The 25,642-nt window shown below is 44.9% G+C and overlaps 1 protein-coding gene across 1 annotated transcript; it reads right to left on the bottom strand.

Moving 5' to 3' along the window:
* Positions 1-24,930, bottom strand: edc4 (enhancer of mRNA decapping 4). The gene is made up of 30 exons (XM_079272216.1): positions 24,770-24,930; positions 23,459-23,609; positions 23,174-23,285; positions 22,895-22,994; positions 21,630-21,816; positions 21,205-21,352; positions 21,009-21,113; positions 20,706-20,818; positions 20,433-20,516; positions 20,209-20,304; positions 19,957-20,056; positions 19,269-19,449; positions 16,815-16,881; positions 16,435-16,523; positions 15,991-16,166; positions 15,354-15,433; positions 14,945-15,080; positions 14,546-14,838; positions 14,093-14,323; positions 11,118-11,219; positions 10,782-10,925; positions 9,694-9,730; positions 9,297-9,444; positions 8,395-8,550; positions 7,475-7,590; positions 7,216-7,381; positions 5,820-6,006; positions 4,939-5,158; positions 4,069-4,232; positions 1-1,686 (listed from the first exon to the last, which is right to left on the bottom strand). The coding sequence occupies exons 1-30, from the start codon at positions 24,855-24,857 to the stop codon at positions 1,503-1,505; spliced, it is 4,161 nt and encodes a 1,386-aa protein (XP_079128342.1). The 5' UTR covers positions 24,858-24,930; the 3' UTR covers positions 1-1,502.
* Positions 24,931-25,642: the final 712 nt, after the last annotated feature.

The following is a 25,642-nucleotide window of genomic DNA, read 5'->3' on the forward strand; positions in this document are numbered from 1 at the left end:
TATTCCAAAATGTTTCAGGTAAAATGAACTGTAAAAGATACAACATAAGCAGAACGGAAAGAGAGAATAAAGAACATACACACTAGCCTCAGTTGTTTGTCACACACACAGCTCCCACTTTAGGAGTCAACCCGTCCCTCTACTGCGAGGACAACCGGGTCTGGAACTGAAAGGTGAGGGCGGTAGTAGTCAGAATAGCATCTCTCTCTGTCGCATGATCATTCAAATGTCAGCCGGCTCACTGGTTTAAATGTTTTTAACGACGCAAAAAGTAAAAAAAAGGAGCCGCTATGGGAGAACGCTTTAACATCGCACGTTGTCTAAAGGCCCGAACGGGATCAAACATGAAGAATACAATAAGGCACTTAGCTAGACAAATCCAAACTTAAAACAGGAATCTAAACACGGAGGTCAAATGAACAGAACTTGTATTTTTACAATCGGCAGAACCGTGGGGCCACCCTGCAGTTTAAACAATGGCGTGTTGTACACAAACGATCACACGCTGTAAAGAAGAAACGGAACGGTGCGTTTTTTTCAATGTTTGGTAAAACAGATGCTGTACGAGAAGGAATGAGTTCTGAATCCAAAAAAAACCTAAAACGACAAGAAGGGGCGCACATCTGCAGTCCAACTGAGCGCTGCCTCCTACAGCCTATGAGGAGTAACTGCACGTTGAGTTTACCTGATAAAAGAACATCGGTAACCATTTATGTTTAGGAAGCGTTTTATTATGTATGATAACTAGTTTGACAACCCTTAAAGCAAGTATACAAGTCTTACGAATGCTAAATGTTTATATATAATAAAAAAGGGGAGGGGGGGACACAGAGGAGAACATGGGCAGAGGTCTGATCAGTTTACATGACAGAGCTGTATACATGGACGGCTGCCAAAACTCGATGTTGAGCTCCAAACATCTCCGATTTTTTAAGGAGGAATTATTTTCAGCCGGGAGCAGCGTCGCAAATATTTGTTCCATTTAAAAAAAGAAAAAAAAAAGAAGTTATTTCTCATCCTTTAATCTTATTTGTATCCATCGGAGACCTCTCGTTAGAATGATTTGTGAAAACAAGGCCAGATGGAGAAAAGCACGAGACATGCTTTATGCCCCGAATAACAACTCAGGAACAAATTCAATTAACTCTCAGTCAAACAATTCACCGTGTTGATCCTCTTCAAAGCACCGACACGCATTCGGCCTGGCAAGGTTGTCTTCTCCAACCCATTAAGAAATAGCTGAAAGGAAAATATGCCGCTGACAAGAAATGGCTTTGAGTGTTACATACTTCTGGTTGCCGGGATTAGCTTGGATGTTTAAAAAACAAAAAGTGCCCACACCTGCTCTTAAGGCCGAGATACAAGGCTGGTGCAGGTGGTGGTGTTGGGGGGGGAATGGTACAGGCGAGACAGAGCTGGATTTCGGGGGGTTGTCGTGGACTCGCAACAAAAAAAAAGGACTCGCGACGACCCGTTATCTATAAAGGAGAGGACTCTCCTGACTAGTGGCTGACGAGGCCCTGCAGCATCATCATGAGGCGCCGCGCCCTCTTGCTGAGCGGGCTGTGGGGGTCCTGCTGCAGGAAGGCGAAGAGCTTCGGTCTGACCTGGGCCAGCACGGAGGACATGTGGTCTCTCGTCAGCGGGTCGGCGTGGTCCAGGTTCATCACGGCGTCCTCCAGGTAGCTGAACGGGGGACACGGAGGGACAGAGACATCAATGACACAAGACCGATTTATATTATTGACTGGAGGTGAGAGCAGGAGGGAACACCTGTAGTCAACCAAAGAGAATCTGCACTCTAGCCTAATGAATTATAAATAAACATCTATTTGCAGCATATTAAATTATCTTTAACCTAATTTTATTCTATACTTAAATAATAACAGACTCAAAGCCGACACCTTTTAAAGCCAATAGCTTAGCATAGCTTTTTGACAAGAAAAATGATGACATGAAAGAAGGTATAAAGGTTAGACATAAAAGCAGTACGAGGTTGCGAGGTTGTGTTTTGGACCCGTGGAGCAGCTGCAGGGGACAGAGAGGAAGGCCGCTTCCATCCCCATCTAAACCAGCTTTCTCAGGTTTGAATGTCAAGCGGCGTCCTTGACCGCCTCCCTGGCTGCCGGCCCGCGGTGCACCTTGTGCTTTCCGCTCAAATACCGCAGCAGAAAATTGAGTGATGCCACCATCACCTGCGCCCTCACTCAGACCACACTACATTCCACTCTCAAACTAAATTGTCTTAGTCGGACATCTGGTGGTTAGCCCGTCCTGCAGCTCTCTATTTCTGTCCCGCTCTCCCACCTTTTGTCTTTTCCAGTTTTAATGACCGTTCACCTCACGTCCGGACCTTCAACACACATTACAGGTCCACCAAATCCCCGTACACTGCCTACACTCGTGTGACTTTTAATTTCACTGCATAGAACACTCTCGATACTGACCAGCTACTTTCTGTCTTACAGGAGATGATCTGCTAGCTGCATTGTGTCCTTTTCAAACACGCAACGTCCCTCAGTTCACATTATTCGGTCATCCGTTTGGACAACAATGCGTTCTTCAAAAGCAGCTGACGATCCTCTGGTCCCAGCAATCCTCCCGTTGCTTTCGTTTCGCTCTGAGAATCTTTTGCGGGTTCTTCTAAAATGCCATCAATCAGAAGCACAGAGCAGGAAGGCTCCTTTATCTCGTGCAAAGCCTCAGAAAAACTGCCGTACAGTCGCTGCAGTTATCGTCTCATCCCAACATTCATAGACTTCTATTCTTTTTCGTTAAGAGGTTTTGTGATTTATCCCGTTTTGTTTCTGTCAACTGAACCCATGCGACCAGGACCGTGCTTTGTCCTAATAATGCCTCAGACTGAACCACACCCTGCTGGCCTCATCTCGCTCTCTCCAGATGGCTCAGAGCGGTACCAGAGGGCCGTGTTAGCAGCTGCAACGTAAACGCAGAACCAAACAGGCCATCCAGACACAGAGTGGTGCTGTAAAGGGACTCTGAGAGAGAGGAGGGTTTTTTGGAGGGGGGAGAAAAGAACGGCTCTCTGAGGAGACACATCCACACGCTTCTGTTCAAATAGAAATTGGAAGAAAAACAGCCGGTAGTGCAAGAGCGAACAGCAGAGTGAAAGCCACAAGGACGAGGAAAGAACAGAATGACGGAGAGCATCTGAAGTTTGGTGCTCCCCGGACGGCCGTGTAGCGGGGCTACAGACGGAGCAGTGTGATGGGGTCAGCAGTTTAGCGCCGCTTAGCACTCGGGAGACGAGGAATAATGGACGTGCGATGGAGATGAGAGTTGAGGCTGATAGACAGGCTCCAGCTTGTGTGGGGGAGAAGTCGAAGACATTTTGAGAAGAAGTGAGCTCATGCAGCTGTTTTTTTTTTTTTTTTATTAAACCCAAGCTATGCCTGCTGCGTAGCAAGACGGGCCTTACATCAAACTACAGCGGTGTGAGGAGATTTACCGAGCAGAGTATCAATAATTCTGTAATTGTTTCAAGCAAGCGTTTTATGTCTCCGTATGGTCCTTTCCATAATGTTGTCCCACACTTTAATAATAGCAACAACACTTTCCACTGATGTACATCGGGCGGTGTGATGCGATTACATTGCAACCCGTTTAGCATCTGCCTGCTGCAGCGTACTCCCTCAAATACTGGACCAATTTCAAAGACTGTTGTCCCTCGAGGTCATCATCCCTCCATTATTACAGGCTTCACAAACATGAGAAGATTTTAGTTTGTTTTTAAAATGTGCTTTTGCAGTCGCACAAAGACTTCTTATAGTTTACTTGGGCTGGTTTAATGCCTGAACTGAACTAATTCAACCAATTCCATTAATATGTTCCTGTCCCACTGCAAGTGAAGTGTAGGGAAGCCTTCTGCTTACTAACAACATTATTCTGTGATATCTCAATATGTGGTCATGGAGGTTCACACATTGTCCCGCCCACACAGGGTCTACTGTGCTTTGACTTTCATTGTGTTAGTCTACAGATTACACACCGAACGTTTACTCTGGAATAACGTTGGATGCACGTTAGTGGAAGAGAAAATGACCTCACCTGATTTTTAGCTCAGAGCGGGTGGTGAGGTTGGAGGCGAGCTGCTGGATGAGCGACAGCAGCACGGGCTGGCTGAGAGTACACGGGTGCTGACCGAACACCTGCTGAGAGTCGATGGTCTCGCACACGTACAGGACCAGGTTCAGATCTGTGGCCGACAGAGCCTGGAAGGAAAGGAGGCGAGAGAGATAGGGCATTGTGTTCAGGTTGAACTGGTTTTATGAATCTTTCCTAAAGGAAAAGGATCAATACACAAACTAAAAAGCGAGGGGAAGATTTTGGCCACAAGCCACTTCCACCTTAGTGGTTGCATGTTTCTTCTAAAACTAGCCAGAGACATGTCTGTAAAGAAAGTACACTTGTTGATGTCTAATTGTAATAAACTACAATCTGCTAAGCATGGAAGAGATTCTAATAAGACTATGAGCTTCGGCAGGCTAATCTGAATTTTTTTAAGTGTCAATCAAAATATCCGTGGGTCAAGAACTGAACTCCATGCAGATAAACATGGAAGGTGACGAATAGCCAGAAATGCTGAACAAAAAGGTAGGTGACGAGAGTTCTTAGCGGCTGATTAGAGTAGGTTCAGATTATCCAGGTCGATCCCGGTTAAGGACCGGTTTGCTCAAGGAAAAAAAATTTAAAAAAACCGCATAAGGATACGATTATTTTCACTTATTTTAAACCGGCAAATTTGGTAAATGTTAAATAGTTGTAGCATATTGGATTTCTGGGCCTTGTAGTCCAGGCGGGCCTTTACGTGTGTGAACGTGCACACATTTATTAACAGTTGGGAAATACAGCTCAGCTGCGGAGAGTGAAATATGTACTCCACCTGTGTGTGTGTGTGTGTGTGTGTGTGTGTGTTACCTGCTGGAAAGCCTGGTTCAGCTGGCCCTGCTGGAGGAGCTGCAGGATGTTGGCCTGCTGCGTCTGGTAGTCGAGGTGAGCCGTGGGGACGGGCGTGCTGGCCGCTGACCTCATCGCCTGCATGATGCTGGAGGTGACCACCGCCTGCTGTTCCTTCATCGCCAGGCTCACCTCCCCTTTGACGATCCGCTGCACGTGGCTCAGAATAGACTCCTGCAAACTGTGAAGGGAAAACCGGCGGGAGGAGGAAACGTGAGAAAGAGGGCCATCCTCCATATAACGAGTGTTTTCTACCACTTCACTGCAGCGGGTCAGCCGGGTCACGGAACCCTTGTTCAAAAACAGGTTTTGGAAGAGTTATTTCCCCTCCATGTTGCAATAGCCTTCGGTTTAATTGATACATGTTACGTAAAAGCTATTTCTGTGAATCTCAGAGTTAAAAAATAAACTATAAATCTGATTCTGCAGTCCGCTGATGTAAGTTCCTTTTCAAGATTTTAAAGTTTTCAGATGGCCAACTACTTTGTCTCTGCTCCCCCCCACTCAACAAATCTATAAACTCTAGAGGCCATGAAATTAATTGCAGAGGGAACAGGAGACTTGATCGAATTTATGTTCTTACATTAGCCTCAGGATTAAGCCTTGCTTGTTTCTACTCTCCAGCCCCATTATGCACCTGCTCAATAGGCAGTGAATGAGGCCAGGGCTGATATGCATATCCGATATTCAAAATATCCACTTGGAGTGTCAATCAATGCTATCAGATCAATCACTGCAACGAATAACAGTTGATGGGGACAGCAGAGATTCTATTAAGTGTTTTTTAGTCGCAGCTTTACGATCTTAAGCGGTTAACAGTGCGGCCTCGCCAGGATACATACTTTCCCACCATGATCTGGATCTGGTGCTGGACCTCTGCCCGCACATTGGCCGTGATGTTGCTGGCCAGCTGATCGGTGGAGCTCTGGAAGGTGTCGATCGTCTGCTGGAGCTGGCTAATCATGGGGTCTCGTGCCTCCTGCTCTCTCTGCTTTTGGCTCTTCATGTGGATCTCGAGCTGCTGGATGTCTACGGAGATGAAAGTCAACGCAACATCAGCAGTCACCGCAACACGAGCAGACACGTTCAAAGGAACGCTCAACAATCAACAATTTGGATACATAATACCATAAAAGTGGAATTTCAGCCAGGAAACAAGCTAGCAACAAGCTAGCAAAGGGTCACTGGGTCTTCAGCATGCCGCTTGGAATGAGATCTCAACATGAGGATTTAAACGCTTTCTAGATTATAACTTTTATTTTAACGGCATTTGATAAATGTTTTTAACATATAACTGGTGTCAGCTGTGGGGATATTTTTTTGCCTTGTCCCCTGGTTTCAATAATTTATCCTTAACACAAAACAAACAGGATTCTGAACAGGGTTTAATAATTCATTGTGATGAAACACTACAAAGCTGAAGGTTTTCCAGAGAGAAGTCTGTCCTGCTCTCATTATTCTAGCTATTATTTCGTTCACTAACATACGCCTGTTATTAAGCGTCACAAGAGTTCAGTCGTGTTTTCCTCAATATATAGCTTTACATTCAACACCCACCTATGAATATGACTACCGGTAATTATGGGAAGCAATGCATCATGTATCGATATATATTGCACGTCACCATGCACCGACAACAAGGAGAAGATCGGGGCATAACGGACACCACTGAAGGTTTGCACACGAGTGTGGATGTTAATGCAGCATTCACAAAGATATAATCAATATTTACACACAAATACCTAAACCCAGAGTTTGATCGTGGATTAAATTGAAATTGCAACAAGCTCAGAGGAGCACACACGCTCAGACTTTATGACAGCCTTGGTAAATTCTTAAAAGAACACCTCGCCGCCTGCTTCCAGAGGCATGAGCACAATCTCAAAATAAATAGACTGCTTATCAACAAATCCGTGCGCCGACTGAGTCTGCAAAAGCCTCATTACAAAAGAAGTCCCTGAGCTTTTTTTTTAAAAAGATGGTTATTTAATTAGACTTCCAGATAGACGACCCTGATTTCAGGGCTAGACAAAAGGACACAGCACCAATAAAAAAAGAGTCTCAAACAGGCCATTGGCCATGGTGAGCTCCCAGAACAGCTTCAAGTGTCTGGACGAATGGACCGTCTATTTCCACAGCAAAAGAAATGACTCATTTGAGCTTGTGTTGCCATAGGTCATATAAAAGACATTTGTGGTATATGTGCTGACATTGTGAAGCTTGATAAGACTGCCTTACATTCTTGTGTGCCTTGTTTAAAGCTGTCGTTGATTTGTTGGAACATGGACTGGCAGCCTCTCTCAAAAACGGGCAGCACGATGCCCTGGAAGGCGTCTTTGTAGGCCGCCTGGATGGGCCCCTGCATCGCCTCGGCCGCCGCGCGACCGATTGCATCCGTTGTGGTCTGTAAGACAGGAAGCGGGTACGGTGAGAGGGGCGGGGGAAGGAGGGTGGGTGGGCGGAGTTACAAAGACTCTGGATAGGACAGGACACTTGCCTTGGACTTGACCACCTTGCTGACATTGTCCTTCAGCGTGATCTCCACGGCGGTCAGCTTGGCAGCGATCGTGTTGCTCAGCTGTCCCGTCACCGGCTCCAGACTCTTAGAGATCGCTGGAGAGGGGACGGAATGAGTTAAGACAGATTAGCGAGAATACACAGAGTAGACCAGATTCACTCAAACTATGAAGGAGCCGCTGATCAGGAGATGTTTACAGTTCATCCTGATCATGACTGATCCACGTCAAATACAGTTCCTTTGATAATGTCCTGTCATTTTATTTGTCAGCTATCTGTTGCAACCCGGTCAGTTTGCCACCGCATCGATCAATGTCATCTTATTTGCCAACGGGCCGATGGCTGTCGAGGCAAATACAGGCCGATACCGATGTTTAGCTGATAAAGCGTTCCCTAAAATAAGCTATGCTGTTCAAAAAACTTCAAACATCTGCTTTGCTGCAAAATGCCTAAAACAGCTAAAACTCTGAAAGCAGATTTCATAAGTGAATACAGAATTCTGCTGTCTGAGCTGCACGGTGACAAGAAACAAAAACATCTCTCGAAAGACAAATAATGTAAGAAATAAAAAATGCCAGGCACCTTAAAGTATCACATTTTGAAAGCACCTTGGACACAGCTACAACCCATAAAGAAATAAGACTTGAACAAAGCACACATTAGCAAGAGGATGGTGGAAAGAATAGAGGAGAGAAGCCAAGGACAGGACTCAGCAGACTGTTAAGATCTATACTTAAAATCATACTCGTCTGCGACCGCCAGACAACTAAGTGGAGCAATAGCACCATCATCTGGTAACAAATGAAGACGACCGCTCTCACATACAGTCCACAAAGCTCTGTGACGGTGTGTGTGTGTGTGTGTGTGTGTGTGTGTGTGTGTGTGTGTGTGCATGCTCACTCAGTGAGACCGTCTTCTTCATTTCCTCCCGGAGCACTTTGTCCATTCTGTTGGTCAGCACCGAGCTGAGGGTGCTGCTGAGCTGCTGGCTGAGCTGGTCCTGAAGCTGCTGCTGATGATTCTGACTCTCCGCCAGAACTCGCTCCAGCCTGCGCTCTGAGGTCGCGAGAGGTCAAGGCTCACAATAACATGTGGAGTGGAACTGTTCTAACAGCTATGTAGAGATTCATTAGAAAAGAGAAGAGCATACTAACTGTTCACACCAAGTATCCAGCTGCATAGTACGATGCCTATGAGATTAGAGTATGTGACTTCACCGGACAAACTCAACCGGCCCATAATGCATTGCAGACTGTCCGGTGGCAAGATAGCGAGGCACAGTTTGGATATAAAAAAAATGGCAAATGATGGAAAGTGAATGTAAAATTAGGAAGAAAAGCGCCGGAGCTCACATATATAATGTACTGTAGAAAACATCTTGAACACTAAAGTATTTAATCACTTTAATTTGCCTTTAAATAATACTGGAAAATATTGAATTTAGTGGAAGAGGTTACCGGTAGCTCGGAGCGGTAACCTCGTGATCGATACAGTCATGTGATGCAGTACATGATGATTGGGTATGTATTTTTCAGTAAGTTATGATGTGACTTCGAACACAACACATCATTCCATATACGAAACCTTTTGTGGCCTCGGGTGACCTGGAAGTGATGCTTCAGGCCTCAGTTTGTGTGAGCAAAAATCAATCCCCGTTGCTGCCGCTTAAGGCTTTTTGGTGAGTTCTAATGTTTCCGTTAGTAGTGGCATCCCAGTTGCTCAGTAAAGCCTTGGGTACAGAGTGGTGGGAAGGCTAAACTCCAAAAACAAGCTGTGTGAGCAGGGAAAAGCCTGAAGGATACGCTCTTGTTCCTGGTGGTTGGTGAGGACGTGCTCCACTTGGGCCATGATGGTGCTCTGCATGGCTTCAATCTGCCCACGCAGGTCCGTCAGCTCTCTCTGCTGGCTACGCAGGAGCATCAACAACTCGTCCTGTACTTCAGCATTCATCTGTGGAATGGAGAGAAAAGGAGACAAAGGGCTGCTGAAACATGAACGACACTTAATCCTGAGTTCAACATCGATATAAGTAGACGCCTATTTGCTAACCGACTGTTAATGTATTTCAAATGGTGGGCAAAAAAACAAACAATCAATGGTAATGTGTTTCCAAGAGAACAAAATCATTTAACGACACAAAATAAATCTTCTTCCATTCATAACACTGTGGCAGTTAATGAGCATAAAAGATCACCGTACCTGACCGGAGTCCATTTGCCTGGACTGAGACAATTCACTGGAGGAGAAAAGAGAAACATTTACCGATAACATTCCAACTCATGACTATGTAAAATGTTTCACGTTAAAATGAATGATTGTTGACGATTCTTACTGTGACTGTATCCAATTAACTCAAATATTCCACCAAATGCTTCGAATACTAAAAGTATTTGCAGCTACGAACACATTTTCAGCATCGTCTTTGTCTACGATCCATAACTCCAGCTGCTCAACTTAACTCGATTATGCGAATGAAGTCGAGAGATGGATCGGGAGCCCTCTTTCACTATTTTGCTACTTACTTTTAGTGAACAGCAGTGGAGGTAAAACGGCACTGAACTGCAGTCTCGCAGTCATTTTAGTGCAACTAATCACTTCCCTCCGCCAGTCAACAACCAATAGAGTGGTCTCACCGACGTCACGATCTCCTTAGATACGAGGTCTGTCCGCCATGTTGGAGTACATACAGATCCTACATGGCGGCGAGTAAACAAGGAAGTGCGGCGAAAATACCATACTTTGAATCACTGGATAGTGCATCAAAGGCACTGGATAGTGCATCAAAGTGATCCGCACATACTCTAGTGTACGGCAAATTCCATTCCTTTATATCTCGAGAGATGCGTGACAGCCATTTCTCGCGACGTTGCTTGGATAGCTCCTTCGTGTCATTTCCTTGATGTGTAATGACCGCTGGCAAACGAAAGAATGATTTCTTGTCTCTATCAGCTCTGCTGCCACAACCAAAGACAGACACATGTACACACATGCCAGTGGCTTTGTGTGTACTCCAACATGGCCGACAGCTAAACTGTGACGTCACACGAGACCACTCTATTGGGATCAAGCCTGAGTGACTGAGTCTCCTGATGTGTTGATTAGCATGGCCGCTACCTCACACTAGTGATCTCTGTTGCAGTCACAGTATAAGATGACCTCAGCTCAAGACTTTTCTCATAAATTAGTTTGTAGCTGAAATCAATCACACACTGTAAGGTACTGGGAATAATACATATTTTTACAGCCCCACTTCGCACAGATTCCTTCACTGTCACACATCGACTTACCCGTCGTCTTTCTTGGCCTTCCGCTTCACTTTTGGCGAGGCTCGTGGTGAGCTCTTCCAGTCCTTCACCGGTAGTCTGTGAGAGGAGCGAGAGCCACAATTTCCTGAGGATGATGCCAGGCTGGCCACCTCATCGTCGGGGTCACTGGGTCAAACACAGAAACATACGGATGCACAAAGAGTGAGACAGCTGCTGTAAATGCCACATGCTCTGTAATCATCTTGGATTGTGCCTTAAATTAAGCACTGAATTTGTTTCGTTCCCCGTGTTGTGATGCATTCCATCTGGGACGACTTTTTTGCTTGAACAGAGAGACGGTGCGTTCGTTTGCGTTACCTCTGCTCTGCGCCGGCGTCCTGACTGTCGTTCTGTGTGAGGTGATAGGAGCGTCGATGGTACGGTGAGCTCAGGTGTCTGTCCTTCGACTCCTCTCTTGAACTACAACGCAGTGGACACAAACTTATTTTTAATAAACGTTTCTCACACCGCTTATACAATTTCAACACAGATATGAAAGGAAATGGCCTCGTCATTGTGTTAATGCCGTGTAATCTCCTTGCAAGCCTTTTATGCGTCTGTGTGTCCAGGTACTTGATGTACTTTTGTATGTTAAAGGGAAACTTCTGTATTTTTCAACCTGGACCCTATTTTCCCATGTTTTTGGTCTGAGTGACTAATGGGGACAGCAGTACTTTAAACTGGACCAGTATTGAGCTGCAATGTAACCCTACCGGTTAGGGGTGTGACGGATCACAAACCTCACGGTTCGGTTCGGATCACGGTTCAGGAGTCACGGTTCGGATAATTTTTCGGATCAACAAAGAAAAGGGGAGGAGACAAATATAACTTTGCTTTCCATTTATTAATGAAAGAACTTCAAGAACACTTAAAGCAAAGAACTTTGGGCTATAGTCTTACATGAAAACAAAAATATTGAAGATGTCCAATTTGAAACAAAATGAAATAAATAAATAAAAAATAATACATTCAAGAATTCTGTTAAGTTTAAGTGCAACATGAGGTATGTTGATATCCTCGTCCTTTCATCAATATTGAAAGAACGAAACAGCCAGTGAGCTAGCTTCCACTGTTTACACTGAACTGCTCGGAAACAACTTGGGTCTATGTTTACTTCCTGTCAGGTTATGCCATTCAAATACACAATAATGTTACATTGCTGTGACATTATTTTCAAAAAGATGAGAATATCTCCATTGTCTGGGGAGAGGGTCGACCTTTCTGTGGTGACTGGAATATTATTGGGCCGGTCTAGCTTCCACTCTGCCCCAGGTGTGTGTCTGTGTGACTCTCACAGAGGGGGCGTGTCTACAGCACCGGAGAATCACTCCGCCGTGGTGAAAGCAGTCTCTGCAGTCGTTTCCTTCTCATAGAGGTCTGGAACAGCTTCACACTGAAGTGGGTGCGTGAGTGGACTTCGTAGCGTGGCTCAAGCATTTTAACCAGATTTAGAAATCCTTTGTTTTCTACACCGGCGTGTCCCCCGTCGCTGGCATGCCCGATGTTTTGCCGTTGTCGTGTGTCTCTTTAAATAACGCCTACATACCGTAACGGTTTCGTCCACAACCCTCATCCGTCATCATACGTTACAGGGAAGACAAAATGTTTCCAAACTTGTGACTTAAATGACGCCGCGGCTTCTGACGTTCCTCCGCTCGCCATGACTTCACCGTTAAATGCTTCTAAGCTGCTCCGTTCACGTGAACACACTACTGCTTTATATCTGTTCACTGACACTCTGCATTGATATTCGGGGACTTGTTACTTGAAAAGGAACAGCAACAGTAGAACTTTACACACCATGATGATTACACTGTATGAGTGATCCGAACCGTGAGGGGTGATCCGAACCGTGAGGGGTGATCCGAACGGATCACGGATCGATCCGTGACACCACTACTACCGGTATATTCCTCACTGTCATTGTACTCCTAAAAGTGCTTGTTTTTGTCAATGACAAACTCAGATTGTCGCTTGATCCGGTTCGTTTGTCCAAAATACTTTAGATACACCCTAAGCTACTCTTTCTGAACTCCAACTCTCACGCATGTTTCCATCGTTGTCTTCTGGCACCAAGTCTCAAGTTTCAGAACGAGTCTTCTCCTTGAGCGAGACACAATAACAAGCAGACCGAATCAAGCGCAGAAAGGGGGTCCAGGTTGTTACCCTTTAGGGCAGGGGTGCCAAATACGTCGATCGCGGAGGTAGTGCGGGTAGATCGCGTGCCATTCAAAAAATATAAATATATATTTTTAAATTAGATGTCCTCATCGCATTTGCCACTTGATTTTCTAACACACGGGTCACCACATATGCGCAGTCAACCGCACGAGCTACTGCAAAACTCCGGCGAGCTAATTAGTTAGCCTTCCAATTTATTTCTACTAAAGCTGCAGCGCCATGATTTGGGAAACTTCCAAAACCTTGCGTCAGAACTGGAGACTCAACGGAAGGAGTGTGTGTAACTTGACAGTGAGCGCTTCACAGAGCAGATTGACAAGTGTCTGTCAGAGTTTGCAACATTGCAACGCTGTTTCACCTGAACTCGTCTGGAGTGGAGGATGAGATCCTGACACTGCAAGCTGACATTCAGCTGAAGTCCATGAGCCCTGGACATGAGGACATGTGAAACCTTCTTGACTGCATTATTCGGCTCTACTTATTTATGTGAGTCAGCCTTTTCCCACATGAAGAACATTAAGTCCAAACACCGTTCCACCATGACTGATGATCATTTGAAGTCTGCTTGAGGCGGCTACCAGCAGCTACTGTCCGGACGATGCAACGCTGGCCAATCCCATTCAGTGCAAGTCATCAGAGTAAGGTAATGACCAAAAATGTACAGAATTGTATTGTGCCATAAGGGTTCTCGCTCTCTCTACACACACAGAGAGAGCGAGAGCGATAGAGATAGAGATAGAGATAGAGATAGATAGCTAGATAGATATATACACACACACTTTTTTTTAATGTAGGTAGATCATTTTGACTTGGTCATTTTAAAAGTAGCTCGCAAGCCGAAAAAGCATGGGCACCCGTGCTTTAGGAGTTTCATAAATTGTGAACAAAACTGTTTAACCAGGAATAATATTGAATTATTCACAAAACCCAGATTTCTACAATCTTACAAAAAGTCATGATATGTTTGAGACCTTTACTTTTCTACAAGTCATCGTCTAAAAAGTAAATTAGTGGTCAGATTTCACAAGTCATTTTTTTTTATTTTGTGAAATCCTTCATGGAAATCGTAATGTTTTTAATTGTTAAATGTATTTGTATGTGCTAATTCTTACCAGTCTCCAAGCCCATTGTCCCTGAGACTGTTCCTGGTTTCTCTGGTGATGTCAGGCGCAGCCGGCCAAGGTGTGTGGATAACGCTGCCCTCTGAAGAGCCTCCACCGACCCCTGGGTTCTCCTGCGATAAGGCGTTCGCCAGCAGAGACGGGGTGTGACTGAGTCTGGGCTCAGACTCCACTGAACCGCCCACCGGCCCATCAGCACATCCCAGTTCCAAGGGCATCAGGCTGGGACAGAAAAATAGTTCTGTCAATATGAAGGGCCATAGTGACGTTTCTGCAACTTCTGTATGCTTTAAAATCCTGATGAACATTTTTGAATGCATGCTTGTTAAAAGAAATGATGGATAGATGGCCATACTTTGCTGACAGCTTCAGAGTTGTCTATTCACTGCGAACATTAAGTCAGCATTCATTTGTTGAAGTTATTATTGCCCGTCGTCAACGTACCCGTTGTTGGCTGTGCGTGGTGAGGTGAGCAGGTGCAGGGCAGACGCAGCGGATGCCATGCTGTCCATCTGGAGAGCGGAGAGAGGCAACGGCTCCAAACCGGACACGAGGCCGCGCTGAAGCGGCATGGTCTGGGTCGCGATCTCTGGCATGTCCTGGGACATGGCTGTGGAGGCGGAGGAGATGACGTCGGGGGAGCGGGCTCTGGTCGGAGAGGCCAGAGGGGGCAGGAGGGGAGAATCCAGAACCTGAGGGCTGTCAAGTGCGAGAGGACTGATAGGGGACGCTAATGCCTGAGGACGGAGATGAGGAGTGTGGTGAAAAAACTTTTTTTTTTTTAAAAAGAGCATTCCATGTAGAGTATCAAGAGGCTGGCAGAAGTCTGAGAGAGTGTCTTACCTGTAGGTTCTCCAGTCCAGGCAGAAGCACAGCAGAAACAGCTCTGGGGCTGCTGGTGGAGGCGGAGAGAGTCAGACTGCTGCTGCTGCTGATGTTCTCCGCTCTGTTGGGACTCTGACCGACTTCGTCGGTAGCTCTGCACGCAGTGACACAGACAGTCACGTTCACATGTGACCAGAAGAGCAGGCGATTATGTGGGCATGCTCATCTATATCGGGGGATTTACAGTTAAATGAATGGAGGAAGAAAGAAGCCGATATTCTGTAACAATCACATTTCCAACTGACTTGTTATGAGGACGTAAGAGGAAATTGATGTTTACGTCATTACCACATTCTAAATACAGATGATGGTCACTATTAATCTTAATTATGATCTTAACCCTTCTAAACTGCATAGAGAAGCCCACCTGTTAATCGAGTCAGAGTTGCTGCTGTTAGCCGTCACAATGGTCAGACTGCTGGCGCTGCTGCCAGGGGATGCCGGTACCTGGAATGAGACAAAGTGATTAGCAAGATGCAAATATAATGAAAGGTTTCTGAAAACCACTAATCATTGGACAAGAAAACCCACTGTTGCTGTGTTTATAACCTGCATTATTCTTCTTGCCATACTTTGTGATGTTCGTCAGTGAACTAAACTAGAGCAACACGGAGAAAACTGGGATCGGTCACATCACTTTTTGTCAAATTCAGCTACTATTAATATTAGGAATCTTTTACTTGACGTTATTTCTCAGCCTCTCACTTCTTTATCTTTGGATCAGCCAAAGATAAAGAAGTTCTTCAGTTGGTACAGACTGTGGATTAACAGGGTTACGGCCTTGTGTCTGCTGAGTGCCAGCAGCAGCACAATATGCGGGAGGACAGTGCTATTCATGGGGAAAGATGTTGCTACAAAAATAGTTTGAGGCGTGTTCTTTTGCTGAAGTGACTATTTTGTAAACTGGTGGATGTCGGCGTTTCACTCCAGCACGCGGACAGCCCGGACCGCTAGTTAACGACAGATAGAGAGAAGCGGTGGGCGAGGCTCAGGAGTGATGGTACCGAAGTGCTTGGTGTCATGAAGGCGTCGGGAGTCATCAGCTTGATCCCGCTGCCGGCACCAGAGTTTGACAGGAAGTCAGCGGGAGCAGGAAGTGATGGGATCTTCCTCAGGTCGTTCTGGGAGCCACTTCCTGATTCCTTGTCGGAGCTCTGGTCAGTGAGATGGGCTGAAAACCCTGCAGGACATACAAAATGCACAGACTGCTTTATTTGTGTGGCTGTATTTGACATACAAAGAAAGCACAAAGTGCAGTAAGGCGATTTTGGGACATTTGTGTCATTGTATTTTGCTAATGTAATGGTCTGCCTCCAAAGACACGCCAACGTCGACCTGATTCGATTCATCATTTGTATGGTAAGAAACCTGTGTAAACATAAAGATCCATCGTCTCCAGGGATTTGTGCTTGTCCGTTGTGTTTTGAAATCTTGGGACTGTGACTTACCAAAACCATCCTGAGCATCAGAATTGGGCAGGAAGACAGAGCTGGAACCCAAGTTGGGCTGAAACCAGATCTGGACGTCCTGCAGACTCCTGAAAACACACACAGACACACTAATTTAGGACTACCCGAATTATCAAGACTCGGGGCCGCTGCATGCTTCCTGTGCCACAAACACGCATCCCCAAACCTCCACAAGGACATACATTTATGAAATTTGACACATTGTGATTCACTTAACGTGACTGCTACAAATGAAAAGCTAGTCTTTGGTAATTTGGTATTTACTAGTTTTCACTGTCTTTAACCATTGGTGACAATCAAAACAAAACTCAAGCAAACATGATCGTAACACGGACATCAAACTGTAGGAAGAAACTTACTTGGTGTGCACACAGTAGAGTTTAATTTGGATCCCAGACTTGGACTCTGTTGGTCCTTGTGTGCCCTCTGGAAGAACACACACACAGAGTAATGCTGTGTTAATTATTCGACAGGTTTGTTGCACAACCTGCAGATTTCGTGGTCAGGTGAGACTGAGACAGATAGTGAAGTGATGATGACTTTGTTGACGTTAAGAAATTCCTTTTGCAACATATAGCTATCTATTAGCTACGATATTAGCTTAAGCTACTTTGTGCGAGGGTGTTTCAAGATTCATGCGACGTAATCTCTGGTAATCTTAGAACGTGGCTAGTTTAGGTAACATTTAGCTCATCATGCGAGCGGTGGTTTAGTGCAGGATATACGCCACTTCTAAACCCCCTCTGATGGGCATCTTCATTAGGTTACATTGTTTGAGGGAACCAACGTTGTAATGTTGCGTCCACCGTCACTGATGCTAACCTAGCTGCTAGTTTAAATATGCCAAATTACAATTGTATCGGTTATTGTTGGACAATTAAGTTAAAATAGCTTATATGTGCCAACATCAGTTCTTACGGAAAATATTCACATATATTCTGTGGATATATTATTTGACCGCAAGGTCAACGGTTCGATCCTCGACTGGGACGTGTCACAGTGTACCTGAGCGATACACTGAACCCCAGGCTCTCCGGGCGCCTGTCATTGGCAGCCCACTGCTCCCGATATACAGGGATGGGTCAAATGCAGAGACAAATTTCCCCCTTAAAAGGGATCAAAATAGTATTATAAATTTAAAAAATTTAAATATAACCTTTTGTGCTCTGGCAATGCACAATGCAGCAGTGGAAAAACAAAAGTCTAAATGAAAGCTGACAGCGAATAAATGGGCTTGTTTTAAAAGGTAGCCATATGTGTGGTGGCCCTTAGAATAGAACATACAATATATTGATATTCAGACCTGCAAACTCATGAGGGGTGAAAAAGGTGACAAGCCCGAAACCCTGTCGGCGGGTGTCCATTTTATTTTAAATATGGTGTTTAAATATGGTGTACTCTGAGAAGAAAATGAAGTGATAAGACATTTACTTTAAAACAAATGTATTATTCAGTTATTAATCACTATTTCCAGCTCTATTATTATTATTAACCTTTATTTAGACACAATCCACTGAGACCGGGGTCTCATTTTCAAAAGTTTTGGTCAAATAAAAACAAAGACAGCAAGAGTAGCGAGAACCATCGCCTGTACAAATAAAGTGATACGTTTTCATTGATAATATTAATGTTAACTTCCACTGTTACTGTAAATCTGTTAGAATTGTGGTCTATCTTCTATTTGCAATTAATATGCATTCAATCCAATTAAATGAAAATGATAATCTACTCTGGCTAAAGTAGTTTATCAAGAGTAAAATAATAGCTGTGCTCTATACACTCCTCTGCATTAGCAACCCGCTGAAATGAAGGTACAGGCACCTTAACCCTCTCATTGCGTCAGGGTTCTTGAGAGCAACGTGGGACTGTTCGTCCACTGGCTGTGGTCATTACAGTGAACAGTGTGAACAGTGTGATGAGGACATGTGAGCCCTTGTTGCTGTAGTTCATCTCCTTGGAGCAGAGGCTGCATTTAGCATACCCTGCCTTATCAATGTATTTAAAATACTGTGACAGCAGGAAGCTGTACTACTCACGTCTGTTTAGACCTCCACCTTTATCCAGGCCCAGCTCTACCTTTATCAAGGTACCTTTACAGCTCAGCCCTGCCTCAAGCTGCGCTACAGAGCCTCCTCTCCCTGAAGCTCTTTGACCTCATCATCTCATCAGTATCTGGGCCTCATGTTTCGTGGTCATGAAAGTTATTCTGACCACGAAATCATCCTCATTCTACTTTGAGTTAAAAAAACAACCTGCAACCAGATGCGCCGGTGTTCGGGTTTAACGTTAACGAGTGACCTCGTGAACTGAACCGGAACACGGGGGGCTGCACGTTTCATCACGTTACGTTTTTTTCTTCCAAATCGTGATAATGACGAACGTTAACAGTCGACAAAGTTCCGCGTGCCGCGTGGACGTTAACTTAACCCAGCAAGTCTGAACTGTAACGGAACATAAACTGTAACGGAGGGAAATGAAGACGCACACATCTGAACGCTGATTGGCCAAGACTCGACACATCAAAGATGTTCTATTGCGAAGATCACCATATCACCTTTTCTCCTCGTCTCACTCCAATCTGAGAAATGCTGGCTGGATGGCTGGCCAGTTGACCCCCCCCCCCCCCCCCCGAAAAAAAAAACCTACGGATCTACACGATTCACGTGGATGATATATTTTGATTCAAAACGGCGAATTTCGCCAAAAAGCGACAAGTTTGCAGGTATGGCTATTAAAAAATCCATGGTAACAGGAACGATCAAAAGATTGGAGGAGAGAAAGAGGTTTGTGTGTGTGTGAGTATGCATGCACACCTGTTGTCATGCTCTCACTCTCCTCCTCTGCAGGGAGGACCTCGGTGTGTCGCCATCGGCAGTGGGCGACGTCCCGGACCCCAAAGCTGAGTACGGGGTGAGTCAGCAGGAACTCAGACACCGCTGTGAAACTGGCCTTTCCCTTCTCCTGATCCTGCCGGAGCTCCATCACATACAGAACCTGGCGAAGGACAGCAGCAGAGTATGAAGAGAGGGGTTCAATTCTTGAGCAGTGAAAAAATTGTTACATTTAGCACCAATTCTGTGTAACAAATGGTTTCAACCCAAAAATGACTGCAATAATCATAAGTGACCAAGGGAATGGCCGTCATAAGACTTCCATCATAATGTTCGAAGCACTTTCACTTAATTAAGTAGGTTAAGTTAATCATTAATTCATTATTTTGTATTTCTTATTCATGACTAGAACAACTTGACACACACTGAGCTACATCTACAATTCATTTTCCGGTTCTCAGCTTTCCGATGATGAACACCACATTTATGCGGTATACCCTAACCCTTGAGATCCCCTGGCCCCTCTATGGGTTAAGTACTTCAGTGTTCATAAAGTGACAGGAAAATAACTCAAATTTATCCATTAAGGAGTAACATTCGCAGTTCATCGATATTGTTAGAAACAATTAGTCATGAAGAGCAGCTAAAGCACACAGAACATTGTGCTGACCTTCCTCTGTACGTCGGTGAGGATGAGATACTCAGCAGCGAGGTCCAGACTGGCCTTCAGACTGGGCAGAACTGAGGAGTTGAACAGATCTGGAGAAAACCTACAAGATGATAAGAACAGCACCATTAGTAACTTTATACAGCAACGTTAATAAATGGGATGAGCTTCAGAAAACAGGAATAATCATCAACTAAATTAGTCATCCCTTATTACAAAGGACTTAGACGTATAATGATGAATTAAAGCAACAACCTGATGGTCTGTAAGCAGGTCCAGGAAACGGTGCACCACAATTTCAACTCCTGGTTCTGATCCGCTCCGGTTATCAGGAACCGCCAGAAAGGAACACTACAAAGAGCAAAGTGGAACGGAGCAGAGTCGGCAAAGGAGAGGAGAAAGAGAGGGTAAACATAGCTACAGCATCAGATGAATAAATGTTCATAGGAAGCTGCGTGTGCTCCGGTGTGTGTACTAACTCGGGGTCCTGTCTTTTGTGGTTGTCACAGAAGAGAAGGCAGGAGAGGGGCCGTCCTCCGTGGGGCCGCAATTCATGAAGACATCTGGACAACAGAGAGGAACGAAAAGTGAAGAGAAGATGGGACGAAAACCAACAACCACAGAGTAGGCGAGGGGAACAAACAGACATAAAGGTCAGTAAATGACAAGATTACATCACGGACCGCATGTTTTATCCCCTTCAGAAAATTCTACCTTTACATTTCATGATGAAGTGTGAAAGTAAAGCTTACCTCGGCTTGTCCTGCACCCCTTCTATGTATATCTGCCAGAACTTGATGTACCCATCGTGGCTGGCTGTGGCCAACACGGTTCCATCTGGAGACAGGGCCCCCTCACTGACTCGCTGCAGGGCCCGACACCAAGCAACACACACAATCAGTACTGCAAGGAATGTATGCAACAAACAGCACACCAACTTTGTACTTCTAGGTTACTGCAGTTCTACATGCTTGTAGAAAATCATCATTTAGATGCACTGCATTGAATTAATGCTTAAGCATTTTTCCACTCATTAGTTGTATCCCGGCTCCTACCTGGGTATGCCCCTTGACTGTGATGAGGCCTTCTTTTACGTCCGTGTCATCAACGGGCCAACTGCTGTGGTTGGCTCTCAACACCTCCAGGTCCCACACCTCAGCCTAGACAGGGGGGGGGGGGGTACAATTAGGGAGGCAAAGTTCCCACTTTTCTGTCTCCCCGATGAATCTGTGACAACAAAAACACGGGTACCAAGTCTTCGTGGAGAAGGGCTAGGGTCTGGCTGCCGTCGTCCAGGTTGTCCTCATTGTCCTCCTGGATGAAGGGGCACCAGATGAGGCGACGGTGGGAGTTCAGCGGAGAGTCCTCTGGCCGTCGGATATGAATCACCACCTGATCACTGCGGGGAGCGCGGGTTCAGGAACATGAGACCAAAGACCATTTCTAGCTCCAGTGAGCACTGTGCCTAAGCAGCTTGTATTATCACTGGGGTTTGAGTAAAATCACCAGGCAGTTTGGGCCGCTGCGAGTGACCATTTACACTTAAAAAGTACACACAAAAAATAGGATGAAATAAACAAGCCAGGCAGTAACTACTACTACCACTCTAGAGACACACATAGACCTGCACATCCTCCCACACACTCCTTTTGAATCTCTCCCACATGTCAGGATACAGTATCTTGCTTCCAGTGCAGGTAAGCTGCCAGACCATGAGGTTGCCCGCCTCATCTACACAGCCCAGCAGCGAGGAGTCTAGGTGGGCAAAAGCCAGATCTGTAACAGCTCCGGTGAAGCCCTTCAGCAGAGAGCGCTCAGCAAAACTCACACTCAGGACACGAATCATTGCGTGGTTGTTGGCTCCTGAGGACAGATGTTTAGTTTAAGGAACGAGATTAAATGGGGAACCTGGGGTGTCACAGCACTTTGATTTACGCAACTACATACACCAGTTATCAATATGTTGTCAGAGAAGGACGGGAGAATATCTGGAGAAAATCTGAACTAGAACTGTGGCCTTCTATCATGCTCGGCACACAAACAACGGTTTTCTAATGATGAAAACTGTAGACAGAGAGGTGGGTGTTATCCAGAGTATCACGGTCACTCTCTCTGTTGTATTTGCATGTTTCAATGCTGTGGCCAGCAAGCACAAAAACTCATTCAGCTCCACTCTATTCTGGTTGTGAGACACCACCACAAGTGAGAGAAAATGTAATGCTTAAATATGCCTAAATATTTCCATACCGATATTTAAATTATACCACTGTAATAATCTAAGATGTCAGGAAAAGTAATGAAATAATAGATGACAGAACATGTAAATTAAAATTAGTTTTCTTTTAATCAAAAATGTATGAATAAAAAAAGTCGACATGGCATGCAGCAATTTGATGTCCCGTACACAGATATCACATACTTATATTATTTATTTTTTAAGTTTTGTAAAACAGCGCCCATGCCAACGCATCAGTAACAGCTCAGGCACAGAATGCTACTGGAGCACGGGAGATGGCGAGAGGTCTTTGGTGGATTGTGTGTATGCCGAATTACAGATTCAGAAAGAAATGGTGAACATAATTTTATCGCCACATTTGGTCAGTAATTAGAGCAGTGTTGTTATTTTTCATGGTGTTTTTTTAAACACGTTCTGCTCATACAGACACCAGCTCAGAGCGGGAGAGTGCAGCCGGCGAGGTTCATGACCTGCTTTAATCTTCTTTTAAACCATTTGTTGACTCCACCCTTCTGGTTAACTCGAGCTAAATCCCACAACCCGCAGTTATACGTTTTGACTGCTCCAAAATGAAAACCGCTGGCTCCTGCGGGACTTGGTCACAATCCAGTCCTCCAGCAGAGCGCTACACGCACGCGTTTAAATATCTCACGTGCTCTTTGATGTTTGTGTCATTAGGCAGTAGAAATACTCCAGGACTCTCACCTCTGATGGCGTAGGCCAGGAAGGAGTTGGACACGGCTATCAGTCTGCCATAATAATACTTGTGTTCCCAGTCGTACTTGGCAACAGGTTGAATCTTCACCTGAATGGAAAAAACAAATTTACCATTTGAAATGAATTAAAGGTCTCCTAAAAAAGATAATTACTTTATTTTCTTAACCATGAGGCTCTGGCTTCTCAGAGCTAAGGCCAGGCAATTCAAAATAAAGCACAAAACTAAGAAAGTTTGGCTTGCCGATTGCTGATGATTTGGCTTCTTACCTTGCTGCTGCCACGGGCCTTGCTGTTGATGCTGGTGTCCTGACTCGCCACTATCTCCACGTTGTTGGAGGTGATGGGGATGCAGGTGGAGCCATCGTCACCAGAGAGGCAGCTGAAATTGCACGACACATATTTAACTTCAATATGGATTTAGTTTCTTAAAAGACATTAAGTGTTTAAAACAAAAATGACTTTTTGAATTATCAAATTCAAATAGAAGAGAGACAGCGCTATGATTATGCTTAATGTGGTAAAGTCAGCGGATGATTCCAAGAACCAACGTACATTATCTGACACTCCTGAGTGCTGCAGAGGTCTGTGGAGATGGGTCTGGTAGAGTCTGACCGATCGGTGCTTCCCAGGAGGCCGACTGCTCCCAATAACCCATTCAGCTCTCCATTAAAAGATGCCATTCTCAGGCTGTCACCTGATACATCTGAGGAAAGACATTGAATGCAGGAGTTATGGGGAAACACTGTACAAAGATTCACAGCCTGCAATGAGATGACGGTTATTCTGGAAGTTTATTACTGTATTATTTTCTCAGCGCTCACAGCCCAATACAAAATCATAAAACATATGCAAATGAGTAAAAGAAATAAACTTTAAACATTTAAGATTCACATTTTGACTCTAGTTTCACTTATAAGTCTGAGTTAATCACACCATTCTAGCTTAGAACTATAAACCTTATTAATGACCACATTCAGGTGACGTTTACCAATTCCAAAGCCCTGTTGAAATGCTTGCTGGTTCACAGCCATCACTTACTGGGACACGTCAGTCAAACGGAGCCAAGATTAACGTTATTAATTACACCTGTGAGCTATTTGAGTTGGAGAGGGGGGGGGGGTTTCTTCGTTCCAATCAATCAATCAATCAATCAATCAATCAATCAATCAATCAATCAATCAATCTTCGTCATTATCTACAGGTGCGAGTTTCAAAATGAGCGCGTTTACTCGGCTGCGGAAAAAACAAAACTGAAAGGAGTGTATTAAAATTGGCCAAAAACACTGACCTACGCAGTTATGGAGGCTCGAGCTAATTCTTGACAGCAGTGAAATCATTCTGGCTCGACGATTCGGTATAAAGATCCACCTCACTTTACTGATATTAAGTTTAAAAAAATCAGCAGGTGCTGTTGAGATCATTTCGATTACAGAAACATTTGCTCTACTTATTCGTCGGCCGGCAGCTTAAGACCCAGCTGTCCTACAACAGAAAATAGACTGAGACGTAAGCTAGCTTTAACGTTAGCTCAGTCAACACTATAATTTAAGAAAATAAGTTGAGACCATTCCGACGTAGTTAGCGCGCCGACATTACGACACACGTGAACGCATTCGTCGCTCCGCAAAAAGTTAGTCAGAAAATATATTTGTAAACCTATTGACACCCAAACTGTGCTTCCCCGTGATGGGGTGGCTTTCGTTAGCAGGTAGTGAAGCTGCTGTTGAGCTAACTTTACTCCAGTGATGCAGCGCGCTAAACCAACTCGCGTTAGCTAACTAGGTACCAGTTTAACTAACGTTAGGCTAGCGCTCTGTTAGCTCCTGCGGCCTAAACTAGCTTTTCATTCCCGGTCCGACTTACCGGCGCTGTTCCCGGGCCGGTCGAGCTTGAGGATGTCCCGGAGATGCTGGGTCGCACCCTCCATATCTATATTAGAATTAGACGCCATGTGTAGGGGGAAGGGGGAAACTGGGTTAATTTAGGGGAAGAGAATAATTTCTTGTTTGATGCGATGCTGTCAATGTTCCTTTCGTTCACCCAGAGCAACAGTCTAAACTTCCGTTATGTCCGCGCCAAAGGCTCCGGCTGGTGTCTGCGTCAGGTCATTGGTTCCTACCTCAATGTCTTCTAATGAGGTTCATTGCATGGATGTATAAAGAGTTGAAGATATTGTAACGTTACACAAAAAGGGAATGATGTCGCCTTCGGGGCATTTCGGCTGAAATCAAACACTTCCACCCCAACATGTTAACCTCTATTAGTGTTACAAAGTGGTTCGATGACCAAGAACAAAAACAATCAGGAGATTTGGGCTTCCTTATTATGTGACTTCCTTTTTTTGGGTCATGTGCAGACAGACAAATGGGAAAACTGAAGTAATATTTGAGGTGGAACAGCAAATCGTCGGCAACACTAAGAATTTATATGAGACTGACCACATGCAGAGGTCTGCAGTTGCTCAACCAGTAGTGGGCGCAACTTGGGGACTTACATAGCGTAAGGAACGACACTTTTATGATGGGCCCTTGTACATGCTACTTATTAAGTGCGCGTACACACAAACACACGGGAGTAGAGGACTGATGGCGAGCTGCGCTAGATGGGCGCTGATTCTGATGGTGCAACAATCACCTGAAACTCAACATCAGCGAGATCAAAGAACTGGTGGTGGACAGGAGTTACCAATCCGGTATGAAGGAAGTGAAGAGGGTGGACTCAAACAAGTACCTTGTA

This window comes from Melanostigma gelatinosum, assembly GCF_949748355.1.
Source record: "Melanostigma gelatinosum genome assembly, chromosome: 1".
NCBI classification, from domain to species: domain Eukaryota; kingdom Metazoa; phylum Chordata; class Actinopteri; order Perciformes; family Zoarcidae; genus Melanostigma; species Melanostigma gelatinosum.

Coding starts and splice junctions, on each gene's coding strand:
- edc4 (XM_079272216.1), bottom strand. CDS start 24,857: ATGGCGTCTAATTCTAATATAGATATGGAGGGTGCGACCCAGCATCTC. Junction 15,434..15,990: donor TCATGACACCAAGCACTTCG/GTACCATCACTC, acceptor GTCTCATTCCAG/GTACCGGCATCCCCTGGCAG. Junction 6,007..7,215: donor TAAACAAGGCACACAAGAAT/GTAAGGCAGTCT, acceptor TCATCTCCGTAG/ACATCCAGCAGCTCGAGATC.